The 26,277-nt window shown below is 38.0% G+C and overlaps 1 protein-coding gene and 1 non-coding gene across 4 annotated transcripts; both read left to right on the plus strand.

Annotated features, from left to right (window-relative positions):
* The first annotated feature begins 1,783 nt into the window (after positions 1 to 1,783).
* Positions 1,784 to 25,885, plus strand: YEATS4 (YEATS domain containing 4). 3 transcript variants are annotated; one of them, XM_060025205.1, is made up of 8 exons: positions 1,784 to 2,078; positions 4,988 to 5,107; positions 8,170 to 8,236; positions 8,343 to 8,437; positions 12,559 to 12,651; positions 12,740 to 12,827; positions 22,698 to 22,890; positions 25,762 to 25,885. In XM_060025205.1, exons 1-7 carry the CDS (start codon positions 2,028 to 2,030, stop codon positions 22,865 to 22,867), a joined length of 684 nt encoding a protein of 227 aa, XP_059881188.1. In that variant the 5' UTR covers positions 1,784 to 2,027; the 3' UTR covers positions 22,868 to 22,890; positions 25,762 to 25,885. The 3 variants fall into 3 exon arrangements, with proteins under 3 accessions (XP_059881188.1, XP_059881191.1, XP_059881189.1); XM_060025208.1 differs by lacking the exon at positions 25,762 to 25,885 and adding an exon at positions 24,940 to 25,049; XM_060025206.1 differs by lacking the exon at positions 25,762 to 25,885 and having other exon boundaries at positions 22,698 to 23,344.
* On the plus strand, positions 17,645 to 17,717 carry TRNAG-CCC (transfer RNA glycine (anticodon CCC)). Its single transcript has one exon. It is a non-coding gene; the product is annotated as a tRNA-Gly (tRNA).
* Positions 25,886 to 26,277: the final 392 nt, after the last annotated feature.

Genomic DNA, 26,277 nt, shown 5'->3' on the forward strand with positions numbered 1-26,277 from the left:
GCTAATAAGTGGCAGGAGTATTCCAGCTATTTCAGGAAGGGGCGGGGATTTCCAGAATTGGGCCACTGCCCACTTTTTGATCCTTATGGTTGGCCTTGGAACAGTCATGGTGCCTGTGGGTGTGTCATTTAGCTTGCTGATGAGTTACAGTGAGTGTATACTGAGGCTCAAGGTCTAGTGGAAGTTGACTTGTCTGCCATCTTGGATCCATTTGGTTCTAATCAGTTTATGTCATGTCATTCTTTCAAAGGTTGTGCCCTGCCCCCTGCACTCCTGTTTCACAGGGGACAAACAATCCTATACTGTGGTATGAAGGATGTTGTATGACAGCGGACTTTAACAGATCTCACTGATTTCAACCACCTTTGGAAAAAGAGCCTCAAGTCTTCTTAACTTCTCCATTTTTCATTTATTTACTAGTCAACAAACATTGATGACTAGAAATGTTTACTAGGGCCTAAGAACATTAAGGGGTATAAGATACGATTACTACCCTTGTGGAGTTCACAAATAACTCATATATAAACTTGTTAAGTGTTTCAATCCCTTAGGCACCATGGAAACAGAAAGGACAGTGTGACTATAAACCACCCGGAAATCAGCTGCCAGAGAGATAGGAGAAAAACCAAGAGAATGTATTTTATAAAAGGAGGCAGTAGATAGCAGAGTCAAATCCTGCCAAGAAGCTAAGGGCGTTAAAAGTGGATGTTGGATTTACTGATAAAGTCAGTAACTGGTCAGAGAGGTTTCTGTGAAGGTGAATGAAATTCAGGTTCAAATTTGACTTTGAAAGATAAAACAGAGTGTTTTGCAGGATTACATATGTGTTTGGTTGGTTTTTAACAGGAAAGATTAAAGTTTGTTTAACTCTTCTTAAAGGAAAAAGCCTAAGAAGAAAAGTTGGAGGTACAGGGCAGAATGGAGACGGTTGATGGGGCAAAATCCTCAATAAAGTGAAAATGAATGAGATCAAGAACACTGACTGAAGGACTGATTTTAAACTGGAAGACAGACACAGTTTTGAGGGCACGAGCCCGCTGTGTCCCTTTGCCTAGCAAAGCAATAAAGCTATTCTTTCCTACTTCACCCAAATAAATAAATAAATAAACTGGGAGCCGATTCTCTCTTGAACAGAAGAGAAGAAAGGAAGGGAGGGTGGATATTGGGCAAACCAAAGCTTGTGTTCAGGTCTGGTGGCATGGAGGTCCGTTTTCTCTGTTGAAATAAGATGCAAAGTCACCTGATCAGAATGAGAGGGTTGGTGTCAAGAGATTAGGGAAATAGAATAGCTTCCAGTTTAAAACAGAAGAAAAGGGAGAGCGAACCTCTGACTAGCACCTCATATTTCAATTAAATTGGAGGTCATTCATTTAGCACTGCACTAACCTGCAAAGTAGTTAGTACCACAGAAGGGCAAGGGAGGGGAGGTTTGCGTCACGTTATGGACCTGAGAATCCAAAATGAGTAGAAAGGAAGGAAGGAGAGGAAGAAGGGAGTAAATAAAAAAAGAAATTAGCGGTTCAAGCCTGAAAGTCTGAGGACGTCTGGATGAACACAACGAAAAGCTGTCGGTGGGCGAGATTTCATGAACTTAATTTCAGAACTGTCATGCTTTGGCGATGGCAAGGTATTACCTACAAAAGACAGTTTCTCGGTCATTACGAAGCCAGGCGGTCTGGCTTGTCGACAGGCACTGGCAACCAAGACCGGTCTTCATTCGCCTAAAGGCAGCGGCTCGGCGCGTGCGCACTGTGCGCGAGCTCGTCGCGCCTGCGCACAAAACGTCGCCGTTGCCACCTTTCCCGGCCCGCTCTCCAACCGCGCGGGGGTGAGTGGGCTTCCGCGACGCCCTCCCCTGTGAGGCGTTGGCGATCCCTCAGCACCCCGAGCTCAGCTGACTCGTCCTCCTTCGGCCGGAAACCCTCCTCCTGGGCCCGCGCGGGAGGAGCGGGGCCTCTGAGCGGAGCGGCGAGTCCGCCGGCCCCGGTCTCTTTCCCTGGCGGCGGCGGCTTCTTCCGTAGGACAATATGTTCAAGAGAATGGCCGAATTTGGGCCTGACTCCGGCGGGAGAGTGAAGGTCAGTGCCCGCCCCGCGCCTCCCCTCCGGGAGTGGCTCTCTCGCCCCGGCCCCTCGTGGCGCGGCCTGGGGAGGGCCTGCCTGTTTCTTCTCGCGCCTTTTCTCCTCGGGCGGGAGCCGCGGTTTCCAGGCGGACGGCGAGTCAAAGCCCCAGAGGGAAAATCATGATTTCATTTGGCCCCAACTTCATGTGTCACCGCCTCCCTTCCATCCCAGACAAAAAACAAACATAATTGCCTGGGGGAGAGCCGGACATTGTTGCTGAGGAAAAAGCCACTTGCGGGGCTGGGAGATCCTGGCTTGCTGCTCATCCTCTGGCAACCCAGGTCACCTGTAAAAAGGCGGTGGGGAGGGCAGTACCCACCTATTGTGAGGATAATAACAGTAGCAGATACCGTGCGAAGTAAGCACAGTGGGTGGACGCTTTACCCGATTCTCTGGTTCAGTCCCTACAAAGGCAGTATCACTCCCAGTATTTACAACTAGAAAAGTTCAGAAGACTTCCCCAAGTTCATGGTGTTCCTAAAGTCCCAAGGCTACAGCCAAGATACTAATCAAGGCATGCAAAGAACATAACACTGCCTGGCACATAGGGAACATTCAGTACACGGTAGCTTCTTAGTTTTTAATTAAAGTGATCATAGAGCCTAACGTAATGTATGACACTGTGACACATTTCCCACTCACTTTACTACATCCCCTGGCACATTAATTTTTTTATGAGACGACCAACTGGTTCCTGATATAACACCTATTTTTACCCCTTCGGATTTTTATTTACCGCAGAAAGGAAAATTTTTTATAAAAGAAATCACCCACTTTTGCACCAATCTAGTTTATCTAGGTTTTTTTTTTTTGAGTCCTTCTGTATGTCGTATTGTTTTCACATAATTTTATACTGAATATACAATTGTCATACACAGTGCTTTGAAAGTTTCAAAAGCTACTGAAATTTAATGGAAGGGGGAAACAGATGCCAGGTAAAATTCATAGTACCATAAGGTTCATAAACATACATTTTCCCTCACTTTTGGGCGAAGTTTTGGAATAATAAGAAAGTACTACTGAACAAAGGTTTAGAACACTAGCTTTTGGAGAAGAACTTACAGAACTCTCTCTACTTGTAATCATGTTAGGTTCTAAAAGTCTTTTAAGTCCAGAATCACTTGAGATTAGGCCTGTAGTCCTCAAATGCTTTTCCACCGAAAATGGGTCCGAGTTAGTCATGTAAAACTTTAAAATTAGGGACTTATTTCTTCTCCATGCTGATTGTTATGTGGTCTTGTAAGCATCTCTTCCCAATTTAGATAAATTTGATCCAGGTAGAAAGTCTTTTGGCAGATGAACCCGCTTTTCATCATTGAGGAACTCCCCAAGTTCCTAGCAACATTGTAGCAGTTCAGGATCTATTATCCCTCACCATGTCAACGCTCCTTGTACTTATTCATTCGGGCCTTGAATGTGAGGCCCCATCTTTGGGTACCACAAAAGGACACTTGCTGTGATTTTTTTTTTTTAAGTTTGTGTACAAACCACTTGCCTTCTCCTGAACTAACCTTAGGCTAATAGGTATTGGTTTTATTTGTGAATTATCTAGTCACAATGAAAAGTTTTTCCATTTGTTCACTGCTTTTCCTCATTTCTTATTAATTGTTGATTACATTGGCACAGCACTTTTCACATGTGATATATCTTGCTCTTTGACCTTCAGATACAGTCTTACTATTGAACAATTGGTCTCAAATTCATGTGCAACATTCAGTAATTTTCTTCACTTGGAATTTTTTCTATCTCCTTTTCATCGTAATCTGCCTTTACACTTAACCGGATGTGATGAGAAACATGTATGTACATCTCAGAACTGAACACAAATATAGCACACATGCCATCAGTCCAGGGATTACCGAGCTTGAGTCGTCCAAGTGCCTCTTTGCCATTATCTGAATCGAAATGTAGTGTTTAACATTTTTGTTTAAATCAATTTTTTAAAGTCCCTTCCTAAGCATTACTATTTTTGAAATTGTGGGTTTGAATTGCTAGTTATAGTTATGGTTTTTCTAATACAGATTAAACACAAGTAATGAAATGAAAATGTTTGCCCTTATTCTACCTAAAATCCCCTTCCAAACTGTCTTTAATTTTTGTACTGTGCTTTGGAGAACCCTGGTGTAAGCTGATAAGGACGTTACCATCAGGTGATGGTAAAGTTGGTGAGCGTTATTCCAGACTGCTCTTTAAAGTTTGTAAATAGAGCTTTTTCTGTTTCTTTTTAAAAAAAAGAGAGAGAGAAAGAAAAAAGGAACTCTCAAAGTACTCCACATGATTTAAATACACGTTTTCAAAGTGAGAACATTGTAATTAATGTGGTGTTTAGTTATTTGTGGTATTATGAAATGAGGCTAATTGTCTGGAAATTATTTGTTGAGGGAAATCCATGTTATAAGCAAACTCTAGGTTGTTAGACTGCCTGCCATTTCTTAAAACAAGCTTTCAGAGTTCTAATTCTGTTTATTTGGGTAATAATACAATGTGGTGTTTTTTTTTAATAAATTTATTTATTTATTTATTTTCGGCTGTGTTGGGTCTTCGTTGCTGCACACGGGCTTTCTCTAGTTGCGGCGAGCGGGGGCTACTCTTCGTCGTGGTGCGCAGGCTTCTCATTGCGGTGGCTTCTCTTGTTGAAGAGCACGGGCTCTAGGTGCATGGACTTCAGTAGTTGTGGCTCGCGGGCTCTAGAGCGCAGGCTCAGTAGTTGTGGCGCACGGGCTTAGTTGCTCCACGGCCCGTGGGATCTTCCCGGACTAGGGCTCGAACCCGTGTCCCCTGTATTGGCAGGCGGATTCTTAACCACTGAGCCACCAGGGAAGCCTAATACAGTGTTAACTGGTGTTGAAATTGTTTTCTTGTAGGGGGTTACAATCGTTAAACCAATAGTTTATGGTAATGTTGCTCGATATTTTGGAAAGAAAAGAGAAGAGGATGGGCACACCCATCAGTGGACAGTCTATGTAAAACCATATAGAAATGAGGTAGGTAATTGTTTTTCCTAAAACTTTTTTGAAGCTATAGTTTTTTTTGCTCAGAGTTAAATTGTAATATTGTATAGTAACTGATAATAAAATTGGCCCACTGTAGAAATGTTACCAAAAAAGTTGAAAGAATAAAGTAAGAGCTGTCATCTTTCTATAATTGTTAGTAGAATCAACTTTCCAAAAATGTTTTCTAATTAAAATTAAGTTACGGTAAAAAGAACTATGCTATATGCACAGTACGTCTTCCAATCACCACACCTTAAGGTAGCCTAGTATATAATCGGGTATTTCAGGAATAGTAAATTTAAGTGATAATTTGGTAATCAGACCATCAGAAAAGATGAAAGACAAACTGCTACATAATCTAGCTGCTGGTAATTTGGTTTTGCTACTGAATCTCTAATGCCTGGAATGCAGTAAGTACATAGTGGGTATTCAACAGATACTTACTGAATGAATAAACTATTCCTCTATTTAAAACCCTTCATTCTGTATTTCAAATATCATTGTTCCAATATAGTGGAAGCAAGAAGGCAGGTGAGAATTTATGTTATCATTGTAATCATTCGTCACCTTTCAGAAACATCTGAAAAAGCAGTTAGAGATGTCACCAAGAGTTGTTACTTCTGAAAAGATGAAAATGGTGCCAAATAGCCCAAGGGTAGATTCACAGCTTGATGATGATAAAGGTAGTCTGCTTCAAACACTTTGAATTATATTTTACCACCTGTAAGAGACTAGAATTTTGGACATACTTTTACTTTATCAAGGGTCACATTTTTAAAATAAATTGAATAATTATTCAAAATAACTTTATAGTGTCAATTTTAAGGGTAGAAATGCTGACTTATCATTCAAAATTACTTCCAATGCTGAATACTCTTTTCTTCCCATGTACCCCACAGTATGTTCAGTCACATTTAATAAATTAAGAGATGATAAATTTAGAGGTAAATCGAAAGAAGGGGAATATGCCACACATTAAACTGCCATGTAGGACAGTTTACAGTAACTGAACTCAGTGCAGCTGTAGCCACAATTTAAAGGTGACCACTTGAATGTAGAGGTCTTGAGCTGAAATCAAACATCTACAGGACATCAAGTAGTGATGCAACCCAAAGTTATCTTAATTTCAAGGACAAAGAATAAGGCAGTTGACTTTTGAGTTCTTTTTTTCTTCATATATTCCACCAAAAGGCTGAGTTAATACATGTTGAAACCAATTAAGCTTGATAATGTTTTTTCTTCAGCATTTATACTATTCTCTATTAAATAAAATTAAAAGACGAAGAAAAAAAACCTTCAAAGTCCACACAAAAACTTGTATATGAATGTTTGTGGTGACATTATTCATAATAGTCCAAATGTCTCTAAACTGATGAATGGATAAATAAAATGTAGTGTATCCATATAGTGGAATATTATTAAGGAATAAAATAAAGTATTGATACATGCTACTAACACATGGAATAAATTAGAAAACATGGCAAGTGAAAGAAGCCAGACACAAAAGCCACATACTGTATAATTCCATTTTTATAAAATGTCCATAATAGGCAAATCCATAGACATAGAACCTAGATTAGTGGTTGACAGCGGGTGGGAGGAAGAATGGGTATGAGGTTTCCTTTTGTGTGATAGAATGTTCTCAAATTGATTGTGGTGATAGTTGTACAACTCTGAATATATTAAAAACCATTGAATGGTGAACTTTAAATGGGTGATTTGTGTAGTATGTTAATATCTCAATAGAGCTGTTAAAAACAAAAAAACAAAACCACCTTCAGTGACTACCTATTGCCCTCATCATAAAGCTATCATGTTTAGAAGGCCTGCCATGACCTTTCCCTATCCTATCTCTGCAGCCTTGTCCCTTGTCTGTGTTTGCCTCATTTCTTTATATCCTACATTTTACCAATACTAAATTACTCTCAGTTTCCCAAAGGAACACTCTTAAACCTCTTCCTTTCTTCCCACCCACTCCATTCTTATTGTTCCCTTAGGTCTTAGTTCAAGTGTATTTTCTTTAGATCTACTTTCTTGATCTCCAAAGACTAAAATAGCTGCCTTTCCTATGGATTTGTACCTAATGTCCTCATAACACATGACCTAATATGCACACAACAGATTACAGATTACAGCATTGAAATGCTGATTTTCTTGTCTGCCCCCCACTTTACAGTGAGACCCTGAGGACAAGATTCTGTTATTTATCATTATAGCATCTAACAGTATTGGTAGTCACTCCTATTTGTAGAAAAAATGAATGAAAGTATTCCCAAAATAGTCTTCAAAGAGGCTTATGAAAATCTGCCTCAGAAAAAATGTTCACAAAATAATGTTAAGTGATGAAGGCAGATAGTAATATATTATTACAGTAGGATCCCAGTTAAAAAAATATGTAGATAATAAGCACATAAAAATTCCTGAAAGCAAATAAAAAGATTAATGAACATTACTGTTGAATGCAACTTACTCTGTTTTGCATTTTCCTGTTTTTCTATAATGAAGTATTTTTGAAAAGGCCTCCTTCGCTAGCAGGATCCCTTTTGTGTGCCGGAACTAATGAATATGCTTTTGTGCTTCAAAATATAATTAAGGAAAGGAAGAGTTTTATATCCAACAGTTTTAGGTTGCTTAGCTTAGTTGACCTTTGTATAATATAATTTTGTTTTTTGAAGTTGCTTAGTTCTTAGATTTGCTTTGGTGTATATGTTTATTTCTGTAGAAAATATTGGAAATGTACTGTTGTTTTATGGAAAAATCAAAATTGATTTTGAGTATTGTCTACAGAGATATATAAAAATAGGAATGCAAAACAATGAATTAGGGACATATATATTTCTATATATTATGAATTTTGAAAGAATTCTGCACAGCCTTCCTTTGTTTAAAATTAAAAACAAACCTCCAGGGTATAATTCATGTTTCTTAGAAAATTCGTTTCCATAAAATTTAAGGGGAAGTGTATTTTATAAAATTGGCACAGGTGCTCTGTGTATTTCCTTCCTAATTGTTATGTGTAGATGGCAGAACTAATTAATGCCTCTGTATTTTAGGATATGTCAGCATATGTGAAGAAAATCCAATTTAAATTACATGAAAGCTATGGCAATCCTTTAAGAGGTACAATAGTTTTTTAAAATTCATAATGTTATAAATTTTAAAAGAGCTAGGAAACTGTATCAGTAATTTACAATTTATAATTGTTTTATTTTTTTCTTTCTTTTAGTTGTTACTAAGCCTCCATATGAAATTACTGAAACAGGTTGGGGTGAATTCGAAATAATCATCAAAATATTTTTCATTGATCCTAATGAAAGACCTGTGAGTAATGTTAATCTCTGCAAATATAAAATGGATTTTTTAGTAATTGTGAAAATTTTACAATATTCAATAGCTTGTTATATGTTGACATTTTCATTCAGGTATACTTTATGTAAGCTTATGGCTTGGTGTATCTCGCTATGAGTTAAGGTTTTTCATTTTTAAGTGAAGTGCCTTTCAAAACTCTTTTGTTTTTCTAGTATAAAAAGAAGGGATAGAATGTGAACAGTTATTTGAAAGGAATCATGGAAATTACATGATTACTACAGCAAAAAAATTTAAAATTCATTAGTATCGTTTGGTTATTAGTAACAAACAAGTGGAGTCCATATGCTCTCTGAAATGGGAGTGTCCGGTTTTTTATAGTTAAAAGCCCTAGAAAGTCTTTGTACATTTTCAAACTGTCATCAGTACTAGCAGCTTTATCTTATACCTGGATCCTTATTTATAACCACTGACTTTTTCATTATTTGATCTCTTCAGATTGTTGCTTGATAATGTAAAAAGTCTCTCAAAGCTTTCACTTTGACCCCTCAGCAACTTTGTGAGCTTGGTGAGATCCTCATTTTAGAGATGAGCATATTAAGGCTCAGAGATGAAGTCATGTGCTCAAAAACACAGTTAACTGTGGTGGAGTTAGTTTTTGAATCCAGGTATTTGCATTCAGACCTCACACTCCTTCCTTTACTCTTGCTTTTGACTAAAACCACTAAGCCTGTTTTATTTTTAAACCTAAAGGGTCACAACTCAGGCTCTCTCATTGCACATTTGTGTGGCTGGTGTTTAACTCCAGTTTCAGGGCTTTAGTGGTCATCACCATTAATTTTCATCTTGATAGATTCAGCTCGCTCCTTTAGCACCAAACATTGACACTTTAATTATCAGATTACATTTGTAAAACGATGTGCTTTTAAAGGATTTGGATGTCACCTGGGCCAGTGATACAGAGAATTAGTTCCTAACTAGTTGCATTAGAAATGCCTGAGATGTTTTTTTATAAGTTCAGACTTCTAGGCCCCATTCCACAGAGTGTGATTCACAGGTTTGGAGAGGGGCCAGCACCCCAGGTAATTCTGATGTGCAATAATATTTAGGACCCATTGAGGTAGACCATACTTTTCCTCATAGAAGTTCCTTTAGGCAGTCCAGTATAGCAAGAAGAGAATATTGACTTCTGTTATTAAGTGAAACATCCTATTCAGGTTTGGGGTAGTTCTAGTTTTAAGAAAGCTCTACTTTATGTTAAGCTTCCTTGAACTTTTTACTGATAACTATTCATACTTTAGTTTTCTTTTCTCCTGAAGAACCATCTATAGCTCATTTAAATATCTTCCATGTGATAAGGTTTCCAGGTCTCCTACCATTCTTGTCCTTCTGGGATACTCTCACAGACATTATATTCTGTTTGACAAGAAATTATTAAATATCCATATTTGCAAGATATTGCCCAAGGGGTGGGATACAAAGATGAGACACTACACCTATCCTTAACCAAAGTAGTCTATTAGGGAGAATAGAGCACAGAATAGGCAGATGTTGAGAGAGAGGAAGAAGAAGTTGGTCATGTTACTAGAGCAGAGGTTCTTGTTAACTTTGTATGATTGCTTTGAATTCATTTTATTTTGAGAATGTGCTGCCTTACCTGTCTGCCTCCTCATCTGTCTCCCCCTTCTCTCCTCCCTACCCTGCCCTCAATTGGAAAATACATCTCTGAAAGAAATCATTATATAATGTAACGTCATTATGAGACAGCTCTCAAAGTCAACTCTTGGCAAAGTAGGGTAATATGATCTTTTGCCTTTCTGGAGTGATTCCTTTATTGAATAGGTTTCCATATAGATCTACATAGGCCTGAGTTTTATCCCCTCCAAATTACTGTAGTGTTCTTTTAGTATAATGAACCCATTATAGTTTTTGAATAGTTGGCTCTTACAGAAAATAAGTCATATGAGGTTTATTTAAAATATAAAAGAAAGATATGGGTAACTTGTGATTTACTTCTGTTATCCAGTAACCTATTACTCATCAAACCACTGTAAAAGGAATGGTTGTTTCTAAAAGCAAAATGCTAATATTGGGTTTTTATTCCTAGAAATATCTCTGGCAAGTATAGGCATTTTCATTGCTCTAAGAATCTTCAAACACCACTGAAAATTAGAGACATCTGTCCTGAAATTATTCATTGCCTATATCTGCCTGAATGCCTCTCCAGGTCTGAATAATAAATTTGGGAATGGAAGGCTTTATGATGTAGTTTTTAATACTTCTTAAATTATAAAAGACACGCATATAGTTTTTTTAAAAGATTTAAAAACTAGAAAGTACAAGTCTCCTGTATTAGTTTCCTAGGGCTGCCATAAGAAGGTACCTCAAACTGAGTGGCTAAAAACCACAGAAATTTATCCTCCCGGTTCTGGAGACTAGAAGTCCCAAATCAAGGTGTTGGCCATGCTCTCTCCATAGCCTCTAGGCGAGAATCTTTTCATGCCTCCTCTAGTTCCTGGTGGCCCCAGGCGTTCCTTGGCTTGTGGCAGCGTAACTCCAGTCTCTCCCTCCATTTTCACATGGCCTTCTCTCTCTCCCTGTTTCTGTGTCACTTCTCTTTTTATGAGGACACCAGTCATATTGGATTAGGGTCCCCCCCCAATGACTTCATCTTAACTTGATTACATCTGCAAAAGGCTCTTATTTCCAAATAACGTTACATTTACATGTTCTGAGATTTAGTACTTCAACATATCTTTTGGGGAATACAGTTCAACCCGTAACATCTTCTTTCCCCCATCTCTGACCCCTTCCTCAGGAAAACCACAGTTACTGTTTTCAGTTCCTCTAGAAATTATTCCCATTCATCTCGTGTATTTAAATCCCTAAGGTTGGATTTTTCAATTTTAGATAGTGCCTGTCAGCTCCTAGTGATGACGGCTGATCCTTTTTCTTTGTCTTTCTTGGTTTCTTTTTTCATTTTGCTGCAGGACTTTATTCAGAAAGGATGCGAGAGAAGTAAAATTTCAGAGCCAATGCTCTCTGAAAATAGCTTTGTTTTTGTTTACCTCTCACTTGATTGGGTGAAGAATTCTAGGTCCCACAGGAGGTGCACTCTCTCGTCTGTGAGTGGGGGGAGAGGAGGGAAGGTTGGCCAGCCTAGCCGCCCCACAGCCTTCTTGATTTCTGTACCTGCCAGCTTTGTGCTCGCAGTCTCTCCCCAGAGCTCCACTGGGGGCAGCAGCTCCCACCTCTGATGCAGTTTTCTTCTTTAAGATTTTAGGTTATGGATTTCCCTGTTATGGTTTATCCATCTGTGTAGTCTCATCTGCTTTCTGTCTGTTCCAGAAATTTGTCAAATTATCTGCTTTAAATATGGCATATGATCTATACTCCTTATGATGATTTTAGCTAACTTTTTGGAAAATTCTTTGAGGCCTCTGAATTGGTTTCTATACCTTCAACATGAACTCTGATGTTTTACCAGCTAGGTTTTGTTTTGCTCAAATAATCACTCATTGCGCTGCAAAGCTTTTCCTTTGATGTCTTGCTGTATCTGTTTTTAAATATTTTGAAGACATATTGCTCTTGCCGAAGTGAATTTTCACTGACTAACTTTGTGTTTGTTTATTATGCTATTTATGTATTAATCTTATTATTACACTAAAGAAATTAACTTGTCCTCACTGAGCATTTTAGTATTGACCATTCCTTTTGAAAGTATCAAATCTTTTTTCGCCATAGTAAGTTTGTAAACTTTAACTGTCACAGTTAATCAAATGTCGCCTGTGTAAGTAAAAGAATTCATCTTAGTGACTTACCAGTTTAATTTCCATAGCTGTATCTTGTGTTATTTTTATATATAGTCACTCTCTAGAGATGCTTTGTAACTAATGTTTGCTTACCCTCTTCAAAACATACATATTGAATAGATGTAGATAAATGGTAATACCTAATAGGAAAATAAAAGTACACACAGAATTTGGGTGACCTGCCACAGTAAGTTGTAGTTGAAACAAGATCCTGAATTTGATGTGTTTACTAACTCAGTCTCTAAATCAGTTACAGAAATGATGATGTCTCATAATGATGATAAAAACCATTGCACAGATGTCATGTCTGTTTTTGTTTCACAGGTAACCCTGTATCACTTATTAAAGCTATTTCAATCAGACACCAATGCAATGCTGGGAAAAAAGACAGTGGTTTCAGAGTTCTATGATGAAATGGTAAGAAGATTTTATAATGAGAGTTTTTAAAACATTTTAAATTGTAGATTTTGCAATTATTGGGCTTTTTTTCATTCTCTTCCATTAGATATTTCAAGACCCAACAGCAATGATGCAACAATTATTAACAACATCTCGTCAGCTTACCTTAGGAGCCTATAAGCATGAAACAGAATGTAAGTGCCATGAGTTCATAATTAATCCTGAGAAATAATGTATTCTGTAATGGTGAAAGGATTGTATGATTAGCAACTATTAAATTTTTTTCCTTAGTAGATACAGGTAAAATTTTTAGGAGTTATACAATATATGTATTACTAAAGAACAGGTAAGAAGGATGTTTTAAATAGTTCTCAAAGTAGGCCTACTTTCAAAAAGGTAAAAGACAGCCTCTGACACACTCTGAAATACTGTTTGTCTTTATTCACTAATTACATTTAAGCATAGCTTTTCATTAATCTTGCTTAACCTGTCACTCAATCATTTTCTGTTTACTAGTCTTTGCTAACAAAATCGGTGTGAAGAACCTTGCAGAACATAATTATACTTAAGTGTACGGTGAACTAGTTTCTCCCTCTCTCTCTTTTTAACTTGTCACCTGACATAGTTTTATATTAATGCTGGGGTGGTGAAGACCAGAATGTCTTATTGATAGTCAGTCATGCTGTCTTTTCCCTTTAGCTTACGAGGCCTCAGAATCCCCTACACATTGTTTCATGCAGCCATTGCCAACCATTTGCAGTTGTCATTCAAGATGAAATCTACTTACCAACCCTGTGTTGACATTTATGTCACCATTTATTCGGTTTTTCCTTTGATTTTTCATTTATTTGCTTACAGTATATATTGAGCAACAGTAAGATGCCAGGCATTGTTCAGAGGATAGAGCAGACAAAAGCCCTGCCCTCATGGAGCTTACATACTAGTGGAAAGAAGACAAATATTAAATAAACAGAACAATGAAATGTGAAGTAGTGATTGGATGGCATGAAGAAAACTAAAGTAGGGGAGGGAGCGTTTTTGGTGGGAGGAGATGGTTAAGAGTTTTAAATATCAGGTCAGAGAATGCTTCCTGAAATGGTGGCATTGGAGCAAATACCAAAAGGAGTGGGGAGATGAGCCATGCAGCTACATGAGAGACGAATGTTACGTGTAGAGTGGCAGCAAGGGCAGGAACCCTGAGGTAAGAGCATGCCTGGCATATCCGAGGAACAGCAAGAAGGCCAGTGTACCTGGAGTAGAGTGAACAAGGGGACAAGGAGTGGGACATGAGGCCAAAGAAGTTATTATGGGACCAGCTCATATAGGGAGTTTAAGTTATTAAACTGAAGGAGATGGGAAGTCTTTTGTGGGTTTTGAGCAGGAAGAGTGACAGTATAAGACTAATATTTTAAAAAGATCAATCACCCTGGTTGCTGTGTTGAGAGTAGACTGTAAAGCAGAAAGGGTAGAAGCAGAATAGTTAGGAGGCTATTCCAGTAATCCAGATATAGAATTGTGGGTAGTACCAAAATGATAGCAATGGAGGTGGTGAGAAGGGGTCAGGTTCTAGTTTGAAGATAGGTACAGTAGGATTTGCTGATGGTTTGATAACAATATATGAAAGAAGGAGATGAACAAAGAATGACTGTTAAGGTTTGGGGCCAGAGGAAACAAACAAACAAAAATTGTTATTACTTTTCATAGAGATGGGAAGTCTGGGAGGGGCAGCTTTGAGGAGAAAGATTAGGAGTACAGTTTTGGACATGATGGCTGTGGGATGCCTGTAAGACATCTAAGTGGAGATGTTGAGAAGGGAATTGTGCTCAAAGTCTGGTATTCAAGGAGAGGTCTAGGCTGAAGATATAAATGTGGAAGTTAATATACACATGGATTTATAAATTGTGAGACCAAATGGTATCATCACAAGAGTAAGTGAAGATAGAAAAGAGGTTCAAAGGTTGAGCCCTGGGCACTCCAACATTTAGAGACTAAGGAGATGACCAGCAAAGGAATTAGGAAAGAACAGTGAGTGTGGAGGGAGAAAAACTAGGTGCACATAATATCCTAGAGCCAGGTGAAGAAAGTGTATCAGGAAACAGTCATTAGCTGTGTTCAGTACCTCTGATAGGTCAAGTAAGATCAGAGCCAAGAAATAGGCTATAGCAAGGTGGAGGTCCTTGGTGACCTTAACAGGAGCAGTTGAAGGAGAATAGTAAGGACAGAAGATCAGTTGAAGTGGATCAAGAGAGAATGAGATGAGGGAGTTCCCTGGCGGTCCAGTGGTTAGGACTTGGCACTTTCACTGCCGTGGTCTGGGTTCAAATCCCTGGTCAGGGAACTAAGATCCTGCAAGCCGTGCAGTGCTGGCAAAAAAAGAGAGAGAGAGAGTGAGATGAGAAATTGGAGACAGGTGCTATGGACAACTTTGTCTTGGAGCTTGACTATAAAGGGAAAGTAGCCCTTGAAGCAGTAGCAGAGCAGGATTTGGAGTCAAGAGAGCAGAGTTTTCAGGGGAAACAGACCAGTATCGTTATAGGCTGGAAGAAGCGATCCAATAAAAGAAGCGGGGTGGGGGATGAGAAAGCAGGAGAGAAAGAGGTTGCTGTTTAACCATTGTTGGTTATAGTAGTGTTTTGTTTGTATTTTCATGAAACCCTGACCAAGAGTTAAAAGATCTGAATACTGATTATAATTGCTACTTGGTAGTCATTTAAAATTGAAAATCACACTCATTAAAAAATTTTATGTTTCACTTTCTACATCTGAAAAAATACTTGGGCTACTTTGTTATGAACATAAAACAGATACGTATATGATCACTTTTGAAAAGGTTAAAAAACACTAGTCACATGCTATTTTAATTTGTTACTGGTCATATTCTCTCCATTATAGATCTCCTTTCTCTCATACTATGAAATGTGCCCAATTCATAGAGGAAACTTCTCTTTTTAAATTCAAGTACCCATATTTCTGTGTTTTCAACAAAAATAATATCATTAATTCATATATGTATAATAGTAGAGACAAATGTTTCATAAAAAGACTTTTCTACAAATTAATTTTTGACGTGTTAAAGTTTATGTGTGGAGATTTATAACCTTCGGAAGTTTTTATCAGTAAATTGCATGTTTTATATTATCTTCAGGTTATTTTCTCAACAGTGTCAAATCCATAAGGAAGAAAAAGATAATTCTGTAAATGGTATTGACACAATTGATAACTTTTGAGAAGAAAACTTAATTTAGATCATTGCTTTATAGCACTTATCGAAACAAATTCCAGTTTAATTAATGATAGTTAACTTTTTTTTTAATTAATTAATTAATTTATTTTTGCTGTGTTGGGTCTTCATTTCTGTGCGAGGGCTTTCTCTAGTTGCAGCGAGCGGGGGCCACTCTTCATCGTGGTGCGCGGGCCTCTCTCGTTGCCAAGCACAGGCTCCAGACGCACAGGCTCAGTAGCTGTGGCTCACGGGCCTAGTTGCTCCGCGGCATGTGGGATCTTCGCAGACCAGGGCTCGAACCCGTGTCCCCTGCATCGGCAGGCAGATTCTCAACCACTGCGCCACCAGAGAAGCCCAGTTAACTGTTTTTTTAAAGTCAGTTAAGCTGTTTAAAAAATTAGAGAAATGACTGTCCTGGCTAGTGAAGACTTTCTAAATTTGAAGTGTTAGAAGAAATCACATTGAAAGAAAGGCAAACTTGATTCTGCAAAAAAATATTTAACTTATTCATTTCAAAAGGGCAAAAAAGAAAGATAAATTTGTAGAAAATATGACAAAGGATTAATATCTTTAAAACCCTAAAATAAATAAAATAGAATAAAATTTTAAACTTCAGTTGACAAATGGACAAAAGACATGGACAGATGAAAGAGGAGATGACTAGTAAATAAAAAGGGAAAATATTTGACCCTGCTAGTAATTTTTAAAATGCAAACCAAATAATAATGGGTGGTTATATTTGTATCAAATAAGCAAAAGGAATTTTTAATAGTTGTACCTATTAAGAATGTGGTGAACCCTGTGTTCTATGAATTGTTTGTGTGAGTAGGCCTTTTAGGAAAGCAACTTGGGAATATTAATCAAAGGTCTTAAAAAGGTAGGTATACTTTTACCAGTTTGAGAGCATTATACTCAATATTTGGTAATATCAGTTAGCTTTATTGAGTGCTTACTGTTTGTACTCTTGTAAATCTGTACATGTATAAACTCATTTACATCTACAATAACTTTATTAGGTAATCCATTTAGAAAAGGAAACTGAGGCACAGGGAGAGTAAGAAACTTGCCCAAGTTAACATGAGTTAGTGGTAGAGCCAGGACTTTATCCTAAGCAGTCCTCAGAACTTAGGCTCTAAAAACATAGTAATATTTTTAGATAGAGTAATGGCCGGGATAGAGGTTGCTCATTATAAAATTTAAAACACATTAAAAGTTTATAAAGATGTTTATACTGGTAAACCCATGGAAATTTACTTAAGTACTAGGGATCTAGCTTTTAATAGAAATTGCTTCTACAAGGAATAATTAAAATGATAGTGAATGGGCTTCCCTGATGGCGCAGTGGTTGAGAGTCCGCCTGCCGATGCAGGGGACACGGGTTTGTGCCACGGTCTGGGAAGATCCCACATGCCGCGGAGTGGCTGGGCCCTTGAGCCATGGCTGCTGGCTCGCGTCCAGAGCCTGTGCTCCGCAACGGGAGAGGCTACAACAGTGAGAGGCCCGCGTACCGCAAAAAAAAAAAATGTTTAAAAATGATAGTGAATGCTTGAAAAGAGTTTACATGTACTAGATAAGTGCTTTGCATTTCTTAATTTATTGAATACCCTTAACAACCCTAGGAGGAAGGTACTACTGTTAGCCCCATTTTCTAGGTAAGACCCTAGAGCATAGAGAGATTTGATATCTTGCCCCAAATCACTCAGCAAAGCAGGATTTAAACCGAGACAGAGTGTGTGCTCTTAACTGATGAACTGTTCTATCTCTTTGTAAAAAAGCCTTACAGGGACTTCCTTGGTGGTACAGTGGTTAGGACTCTGCACTCCCAATGCAGGGGGCCCAGGTTCGATCCCTGGTCAGGGAACTGGATCCCACATGCATGTCTCAACTAAGAGTTCGCATGCCACAGCAGAGGAGCCAGCCTGCCACAACTAAGACCCAGCACAACCAAATAAATAAATAAATAAATATTAAAAAAAAAAAAACCCTTACAGTCTATTTTTCTAACCAGTAAGTTACATTGGCTTTGCAAAAATATTAACTCTTCTTTGGATTGACTTACTCTAAATTGAAGCTTTATTTGGACATTTAAAACAGAAATTTTATCTATATCTATATCTATCTATCTATCTGTGTATGTGTGTATATATATATATATATATATATATATATACACACACACACACACACTCACAGGCACACACACATACATATATATATCTTAAATGTATGTATAAGCATTTAATATATTGGAAGCAGAAAACCAGAACAGGCTAAAAGAAGTTTTTAAATGTTTTCCCCTATCATCTCATTGGTAATTAACCCAGTTCTTTCAATATATGGTACCCTTTGCAGTCTCATGATTTGTCAAAAATAAAGTATAGTGACTAAATCAGACCACAAAAATCTGTATCTACAGTACATGCTGTCCTCTGACAAATGAGTTAAATCAGGTCTTCCTAACTAGATTTAAAACTACCTGTTACAGTCATATAGGACTCCTTGTTGTTTCCCAAATCTTTCTGTACGCTTTCCAAGGCCCACTATGTCCACTTCATCTACCTAATTCCTTTCTCATTCTTTAAAACTCAATTCAGATTTTACTACTGCCAAGAAGCCTTCTTTGATATACACACACACCCTTTCCCCTTGGTATGTCATAGCACCCTATGATTATCTCATGACACTGTAATGCATTTTTCTTTCTTGTCTGTCTCCTACTTCTGTATCCCACCATCTCACAATGTGCCTTTCACTCCATATATGTTTTATAATTAATATGGAGAGAGAGGGGGAGAGCAAGGGGATAAAAATTTCTGCATAGTAAAAAAGCATTGTCAACAAAGTCTAAAGACAGACAAGCCATTAAAAAATATTGTACTCAAATCACAAATGACTAGTTTCTTTAATGTATAAAGAGCTCCTGCACATCATTTAAAAAGGCTGATAACCAGTAACTAAACAGCTTCTGCAGAGCAAAGGAAACCATCAACAAAATGAAAAGGCAACCTACTGAATGGGAGAAAATATTTGCAAATCATGTATCTGATAAGGGGTTAATATCCAAAATATATAAAGAACTCATACAACTCAATGGCCAAAAAACGCATACAATTTAATTAAAATTGGGCAGAAGAACTGAGTAGATATTTTTCCAAAGAAGACATGCAGATGGCCAACAGGTATACGAAAAGATGTTCAACATCACTAATCATCAGGGAAATGCAAATCAAAACCACAATGAGATATCACTTCATGTCTGTTAGAATGGCTACTATCAAAAAGATAAGAAATAACAACTGTTAGCAAGGATGTGGAGAAAAGGAAGCCCTTGTGCAATGTTGATTGGTGCAGCCACTATGGAAAATAGTATGTAGGGTCCTCAGAAAAATAAAAGTAGAGCTGCAATATGATCCAGCAATTCCACTTGGATACGTATCTGAACAAGACAAAAACACTAACTTGAAAAGATATATGCAACTCCATGTTCATTACACCATTATTTACAATAGCCAAGACAGGTAAACAACATAAGTGTCCATCAACAGGTGACTGGATAAAGAAGAGGTGTTTTATATATATATGTGCGTGTGTATGTGTGTGTGTGTATATATATATACACACACACACACACACACACCACACGCATATATACATAATGGAATATTAGCCATAAAAAAGAAGAAATCTTGGGCTTCCCTCGTGGCACAGTGGTTGAGAGTCCGCCTGCCGATGCAGGTGACGTGGGTTCGTGCCCCGGTCCGGGAAGATCCCACATGCCGTGGAGCGGCTGGGCCCGTGAGCCATGGCCGCTGAGCCTGCGCATCCGGAGCCTGTGCTCCGCAACGGGAGAGGCCACAACAGTGAGAGGCCCGCGTACCGCAAAAAAAAAAAAAAAAAAAAAAAGGAAGAAATCTTGCTGTTTGTGAGAACATGGATGGACCTTGAGGGCATTATGCTAAGTGAAATAAATCAGAGAAAGACAAATACAGTATGGTCTCACTTATATGTAGAATCTTAAAAAAAAAAAAAAAAAGCTCACATACAGAGAATAGATTGGTGGTTGCCAGAGGTGGGAGGTGAGGGGTGGGCAAAAAGGTACAAACTTCTACTTACAAAGTAAGTCCTGGGGATGTAATTTATAGCATGGTGACTGTAGTTAATAATACTGTCTTGCATATTTGAAAGTTACTAAGAGAGTAGATCTTAAAATTTATCATCACAAGAAAAATATCTGTAACTATATGTGGTGACAGATGTTAACTTCAGACTTACTGTGATGATCATTTTGCAATATATACAAGTATTGAATCATTATGTTGTACACCTGAAACTAGTATATGTCAGTTATACCTCAATTTTTTAAAAGGGTGGTGGGGAGAGCCGATAACCTAAAAGAAAAATGAGCAAAGGAAAAGCAGACAATCCATAAAAAGAAAGCGAGGAATGTCCCCTAAACATATTAAAAGATTGTCTGCCTCAGAAGTAATAGAAATGTAAAGTAAAACTATTCTGAAATACCATTTTTAATCTTTCAGAGTAACTAAGACCAAAAAGTTGATGCAGTAGGGAAATAGACGTACAATGCTAGTGAGATTATAAATTAAGAGGACTTCTAAGAGTCACTTGTCATTCTTCCAGATTTACAAGATCAAATGTCCTTCAATTACTGTTTACTGGAATTTAGCCCACAAGTATACTGGAATGATTATGCGCAGCATACACGTTATAGCATTGTTTGTAATAGAGGAAACTGGAAATACTCCAAATGTACATCAGAGGGGACAGATGAATGAATTATGTATGTCCATTCAATGAGGTCCTCTGCAGCCTTTGAAAGAATGAGACAGCCCTGTGATATGGAGTGAGCTTTCAGATGTAGTAATGTTAAGTGAAAGAGCAGGGTGCTGAGCAGTGTGGATAGTGTGACATCACTTGTGTTGGGGGTGAGGAGAAATCACACTTAGGTGTATGCTCGTCTCTGAACCAATTATTTCTGGAAAGATACCAAGGAAACCTAACTGATTATCTCTGGGAAGAGTGCTGGTTGGTGGGGGGCAGGGGTAAAAGGAGGCTTTTTTTGTTTTTGTTTTTATTGGAGTATAGTTGACTTACAATGTTGTGTTAGTTTCAGGTGTACAGCAAAGTAAATCAGTCATACACATATAAAAAGGAGACATTTTTTCCATAGTCTACACTTTTCAGCCTTTTAATTTTGTATCATGTGTATGTACTGTCTTCAAAAATAATTTAAAAAATAAAAGCAATGAAAAATTACAAAGAAAAATATGGATTGTTTTGGCAATATAAAAGTTTATCTGTGTTACAAAATATATCACAAAAAGAAAGCACCAGCAGTGAGGAAAATAAGGACATATTGCGTGTTTTGTTTTTGTTTTTTTATAAATTTATTTATTTTATTTATTTATCTTTGGCTGCACTGAGTCTTCGTTGCTAGGCGCGGGCTTTCTCTAATTGTGGCAAGCGGGGGCTACTCTTCGTTGCGGTGCTCGGGCTTCTCATTGCGGTGGCTTCTCTTGTTGCGGAGCACGGGCTCTAGGTGCGTGGGCTTCAGTAGTTGTGGCGCACGGGCTTAGTTGCTCCGCAGCATGTGGGATCTTCCTGGACCAGGGCTCAAACCCATGTTCCCTGCCTTGGCAGGAGGATTCTTAACCACTGTGCCACCAGGGAAGTCCCACATTGTGTGTTTTTAATGCGCTAGATGCTTTAGGTATATTACTTAATCCTCATAAATCCTCCGAGAAATACGAAGTTTTAACTGTATCATATAGAAAGACGAGATGAAGGGAGACTTAGAGATATCAGCATTCAGCTATTAAGGGGCCAAGGGTGTATTTGAACTCAAGTCTTTCTGATTTCAATGGTTTTGGTTTTTTTCCTTCACCAAACCACACTGCTTCCAATTAGTGATCCTTTTAGGTTAACAAACAACTGTGCCTCAACATTCGTCAGCAGCAATTACCTGAAATGTCCACAAGGTGGAAATGTTGGATGATAGTAGTCATTTTTCTCTGTAAAACTTGATGCTACACTATCCAAGTGGAATAGTTAAATCGATATAATCTATTTTGCAGTAATGATATTTTTATTTTGTAATTTGTTATGTAGCCAGCTAGAATGTTTTAAATATTCAGTAATAATAGTAGTTAATATGGCTTTTTATGTGCCAGACAGTATTCTTTTTAAATCTTTTAAAGAAATAATATTATGAGGTGTTTGCTATTATAATCTTCATTTTAGCAATGAGGAATAGAGCATAGAGATAATAAATAGCTTATTCAGAGTGGCACATCTAGTAAATGATAGAGCTGGAATTCAAACCTAGACACTTATTGATATCTTTTTGAAAAAAGATAGAGGTTTGTTTTACCAGTGTGATTATGTAAATTTTACCTGTACATAAATTTAAGAGTACTGTTTTTAGTAAACTCTTATTAGCTGGATGTTTCTTGGACTGTATACTCCCTCATTTCCAAATCAAATTAGAAAATTAGACATAATTTTAAGACATAATTTAAGATATTATGTCTTAAAATGTTAACTGTGAATTAAAATACTAGTGGTCAAAAAAATTTTTTTTAATAAAATTTAAAAAATTAGTGGTCAGAATTTCATTCTTAGTGGTAGAAAACATATTAGATCCTCTCTGGAGAGTTCAGACTTTCTTACCTACCCCCCTCTGTCTAAAGTTACATATCTTAAGTTGTCCGCATTTCATCATGAAAACATTGGCCTAAGGAAATGCCACATTTATTGCTCTATGAAATATCTTGTACATGTGAGAAAAATGAAATAAATCAGTAAAAGTGTATGTTTTCTTTAGTTGCAGAACTTGAAGTGAAAACCAGAGAAAAATTAGAAGCTGCAAAAAAAAAAACAAGCTTTGAAATTGCAGAGCTTAAAGAGAGATTAAAAGCAAGTCGTGAAACTATAAATTGTTTAAAAAATGAAATCAGGAAACTCGAAGAAGATGATCAGACAAAAGAAATATAAACAGTTCTGAAGAGAACTCGATAGTAAGTGAAACTAAAAATAAGGTGGAGTTTAAAGGAGAGATGTACTACAAATGCTGCAATGTTTCTTAGAGGAACTGCACATATAGTTGTCAGCCATAGATTTCTCAGCAATGGGGTCAAAGTATTTGTACTTTACAAGCAATCTTTAATATAAAATATATGTGTATAATGCTGTATAGGCATTTTATCAACCCATTTCGGGGTAGTTCTGTGATACTAAGCACAATTTTAAAACATTTTTATTGCATTGTATGTATAGCTTATCCTTTTGACAGACATCAAAATTTCATTATAAAGTATAACTTGTACGAATTTTGTACTTCCCTAGTAGTTAGAATTCGTGGTAAAATTAATGTGTGTATTTAATTTCTTAAGTTCTTACCTGCCCCCATCCCAACTCTTTTGTATCTGATGTACCCAGTGCCCAATAAGCACTCAATAAATGCAGTTTACAGTTGCTGTTTCTGCCTCTTGATGTATTTCTTTGCCTTGAAGCAATTCACACTCTCTCGTTACAGTTAATGTATCTCCATAGTATTGTGACCATGCATCTCTTATTTGCAGTCACTGTAGCATACAGAAGCTCTCTGACAGCCAAGATCATATCTTAAGTATTGTTCTGCCTAACTCCCACAGTGTCATTAGTTTTACATAGAACAATATTCAGTCCTTCATGCCTGTTCCAAAGATATATAGTAGGGGACCCCAACTGGGGCCACAGACCGGTATCGGTTTGTGGCTATTAAGAACAGGGCCACACAGCAGGAGGTGAGTGGCAGGCTGGTGAGTGAGCAAAGCTTCATCTGTATTTACAGCCGCTCCCCATCACTCACATTACCACCTGAGCTCCACCTCCTGTAGATCAGAGGTGGCATTAGATTCTCATAGGAGTGGGGACCCTACTGTGAACTGGGCACGCGAGGGATCTAGGTTGTGCGCTCCTTATGAGAATCTAATGCCTGATGATCTGAGGTGGAGCTGAGGCAGCCCCATCACCCCCAGATGGGACCATCTAGTTGCAGGAAAACAAGCTCAGGGCTCCCACTGATTCTGCATAATGGTGAGTTGTATAATTATTTCATTATATGTTACAATGTAATAATAATAGAAATAAAGTGCACAATAAATGTAATGCGCTTGAATCATCCCAAAACCATCCCCACCCCATCCCCAGTCCGTGGAAAAACTGTCTTCCGTGAAACCGGTCCCTGGTGCCAAAAATGTTGGGGACTGCTGACATATAGGATGCAGCTGTGCATCAATTTTACATACTTCCCCTAATTTCTCTACCTTATCCTCAGGCTGTCCTGTTCAGATCCACATGGTGAGTCCTCTATTTTTGACTCATCTAATTTGAACATTAGTGGTACTTAATTTTTAAGGCCATGTTGGCTGACCCATCTTGGCAACCTAGGAGCAACAATAAGTAGGAAAGTATTTTGGAAAACATATAATATTAACATGTTACAAAGCTGCTAAAAATGGAAACCACACATGTGCCTAATGCAGATTCTATACCTTCTACAGAGTGATAACTAGCCACTCTAGTACTTTAAGATACTTTTAATCTACCTGCCCTGGTGGATTGGTTAATTTTTACTTTGTTGCTTTATTTTCTAGGTTGTGACATTTATAAGCATTATGGAGGTTGGACAAAGCTGTGGTCTGAGATTTCTGCCAGGGGTTCTCTGGGGGGTTGGAGATGGCACTTCTAATTGTGCTAGGCATCATTCAGCTCTCCCCTACCTTTTACCCCAATGCCCACAGTATAGGGTAGGGCTTGGGGATAAATCAAAAAAGAATGGGGAGAAGTCCCATTCTACTGGGTTTGCCAAAAGGTTAATTTGGTTTTTTCCATAAGATGGCTCTAGTAGCACTTACTTGTCTTTAACTTCATTTGAAACAATTTTGTTAGATTGTATGTGACAGCTGTCATATCAGCATGCATTTAAAAGACATCAAAATTGGTGAAGTTTTGTGTAGCCATTTTAATGTTGAAGATGGAAGAAAAAGCAGCATTTTCAGCATATTATGCTCTATTATTTCAAGAAAGGTAGAAACGCGGGGACTTCCCTGGCGGTGCAGTGGTTAAGAATCCGCCTGATAATGCAGGAGACATGGGTTCGAGCCCTGGTCCAGGAAGATCCTACATGCTGCGGAGCAACTAAGCCTGTGCGCCACAACTACTGAGCCTGCGCTCCAGAGTCCACGAGCCACAACTACTGAGCCCGCGTGCCACAACTACTGAAGCCCGCGCTCCACAAGAGAAGCCACCACAATGAGAAGCCCGCGCACCGCAACGAAGAGTAGCCCCCGCTTGCTGCAACTAGAGAAAGCCTGCGTACAGCAACTAAGACCCAATGCAGCCATAAATAAATAAATTTATTTTTAAAAACCCAAATATGCAAGATATATACAAGGATGTTCACTGCACTATTGTTTACATAACAAAAAATTGGAAACAAGGTAAATGCCCATCAATAGGAGCTGCATAAATTATGCTATGATATAGTGATATGATGGACTCCTCTGTAGTTGTCAAAGTGGATAAAGCACATCTGTATGCTCTGACATGAAAAAATACCTGGATTATACTGGTTGGTGAGCAAGAAAAAGGCACTTTGCAAAATAGTGTTCATGATTCCGTTTTTTGTAAATAATATTACATTAGCGTATAGAGAGAAAGCATGACTTGGAGGAATTTTCACCCATCTTAACAATAGGAAAAGGAATTATAGGGACTGTCAGTATCTACATAATGTGTGTGAATGTTAGACTTTTTTACAGTAATAGTGCATTTCATTTGCATTAAAGAGAATTTTAAAATAGTTTAAAACTTAAAAGGAAAAACTGATGTCTTTTGATTATCAGAACATTGCCTCCGATGAACCAGATCAATATGAAGTGTCATGTGACAGTTCAGAGAAATGAAATGTGACCTGTGAATGACGTGAGAAGCTGATGGGCCAGGACTTCTTCTGGAATTTTATTGGAGGGACTTATGGGTAAGATCCTTGCTCTTCAATGCATCATCCAGTGAACTGGGATCATAATCGTGATGTAAAAATAGGTGGTGAAAGGTGTGGGGTATATCTGACTTCTGTCCCAGTCTGGACTCTCTGATCTGGATTCTTAATTACTTTTAGTTATTTTTAATTAAAACAATGTGTAATTAATTAACCAACTAGATTGCAGTAGCCTGTGTAATATGCCCCATGACATCCCCAACTCTGGGTAGCCGCCCCCACTCCAATCTGCTTACTTTCTCACTTTCACTGGCTACCCACCCTAGCTTACCTGCTCTCTGTCCGCTACCAGACTTCATTGCTCTTCAGTAATTCCTTATCTACCCTCAGTGAATTCCTCAGCAATGCTGTTTGAAAATTC

This window comes from Delphinus delphis, chromosome 11 (assembly GCF_949987515.2).
Source record: "Delphinus delphis chromosome 11, mDelDel1.2, whole genome shotgun sequence".
In the NCBI taxonomy this organism is placed as follows: domain Eukaryota; kingdom Metazoa; phylum Chordata; class Mammalia; order Artiodactyla; family Delphinidae; genus Delphinus; species Delphinus delphis.

Coding starts and splice junctions, on each gene's coding strand:
- YEATS4 (XM_060025205.1), top strand. CDS start 2,028: ATGTTCAAGAGAATGGCCGAATTTGGGCCTGACTCCGGCGGGAGAGTG. Junction 5,108..8,169: donor TAAAACCATATAGAAATGAG/GTAGGTAATTGT, acceptor TCTGTATTTTAG/GATATGTCAGCATATGTGAA. Junction 12,828..22,697: donor CTATAAGCATGAAACAGAAT/GTAAGTGCCATG, acceptor TGTTTTCTTTAG/TTGCAGAACTTGAAGTGAAA.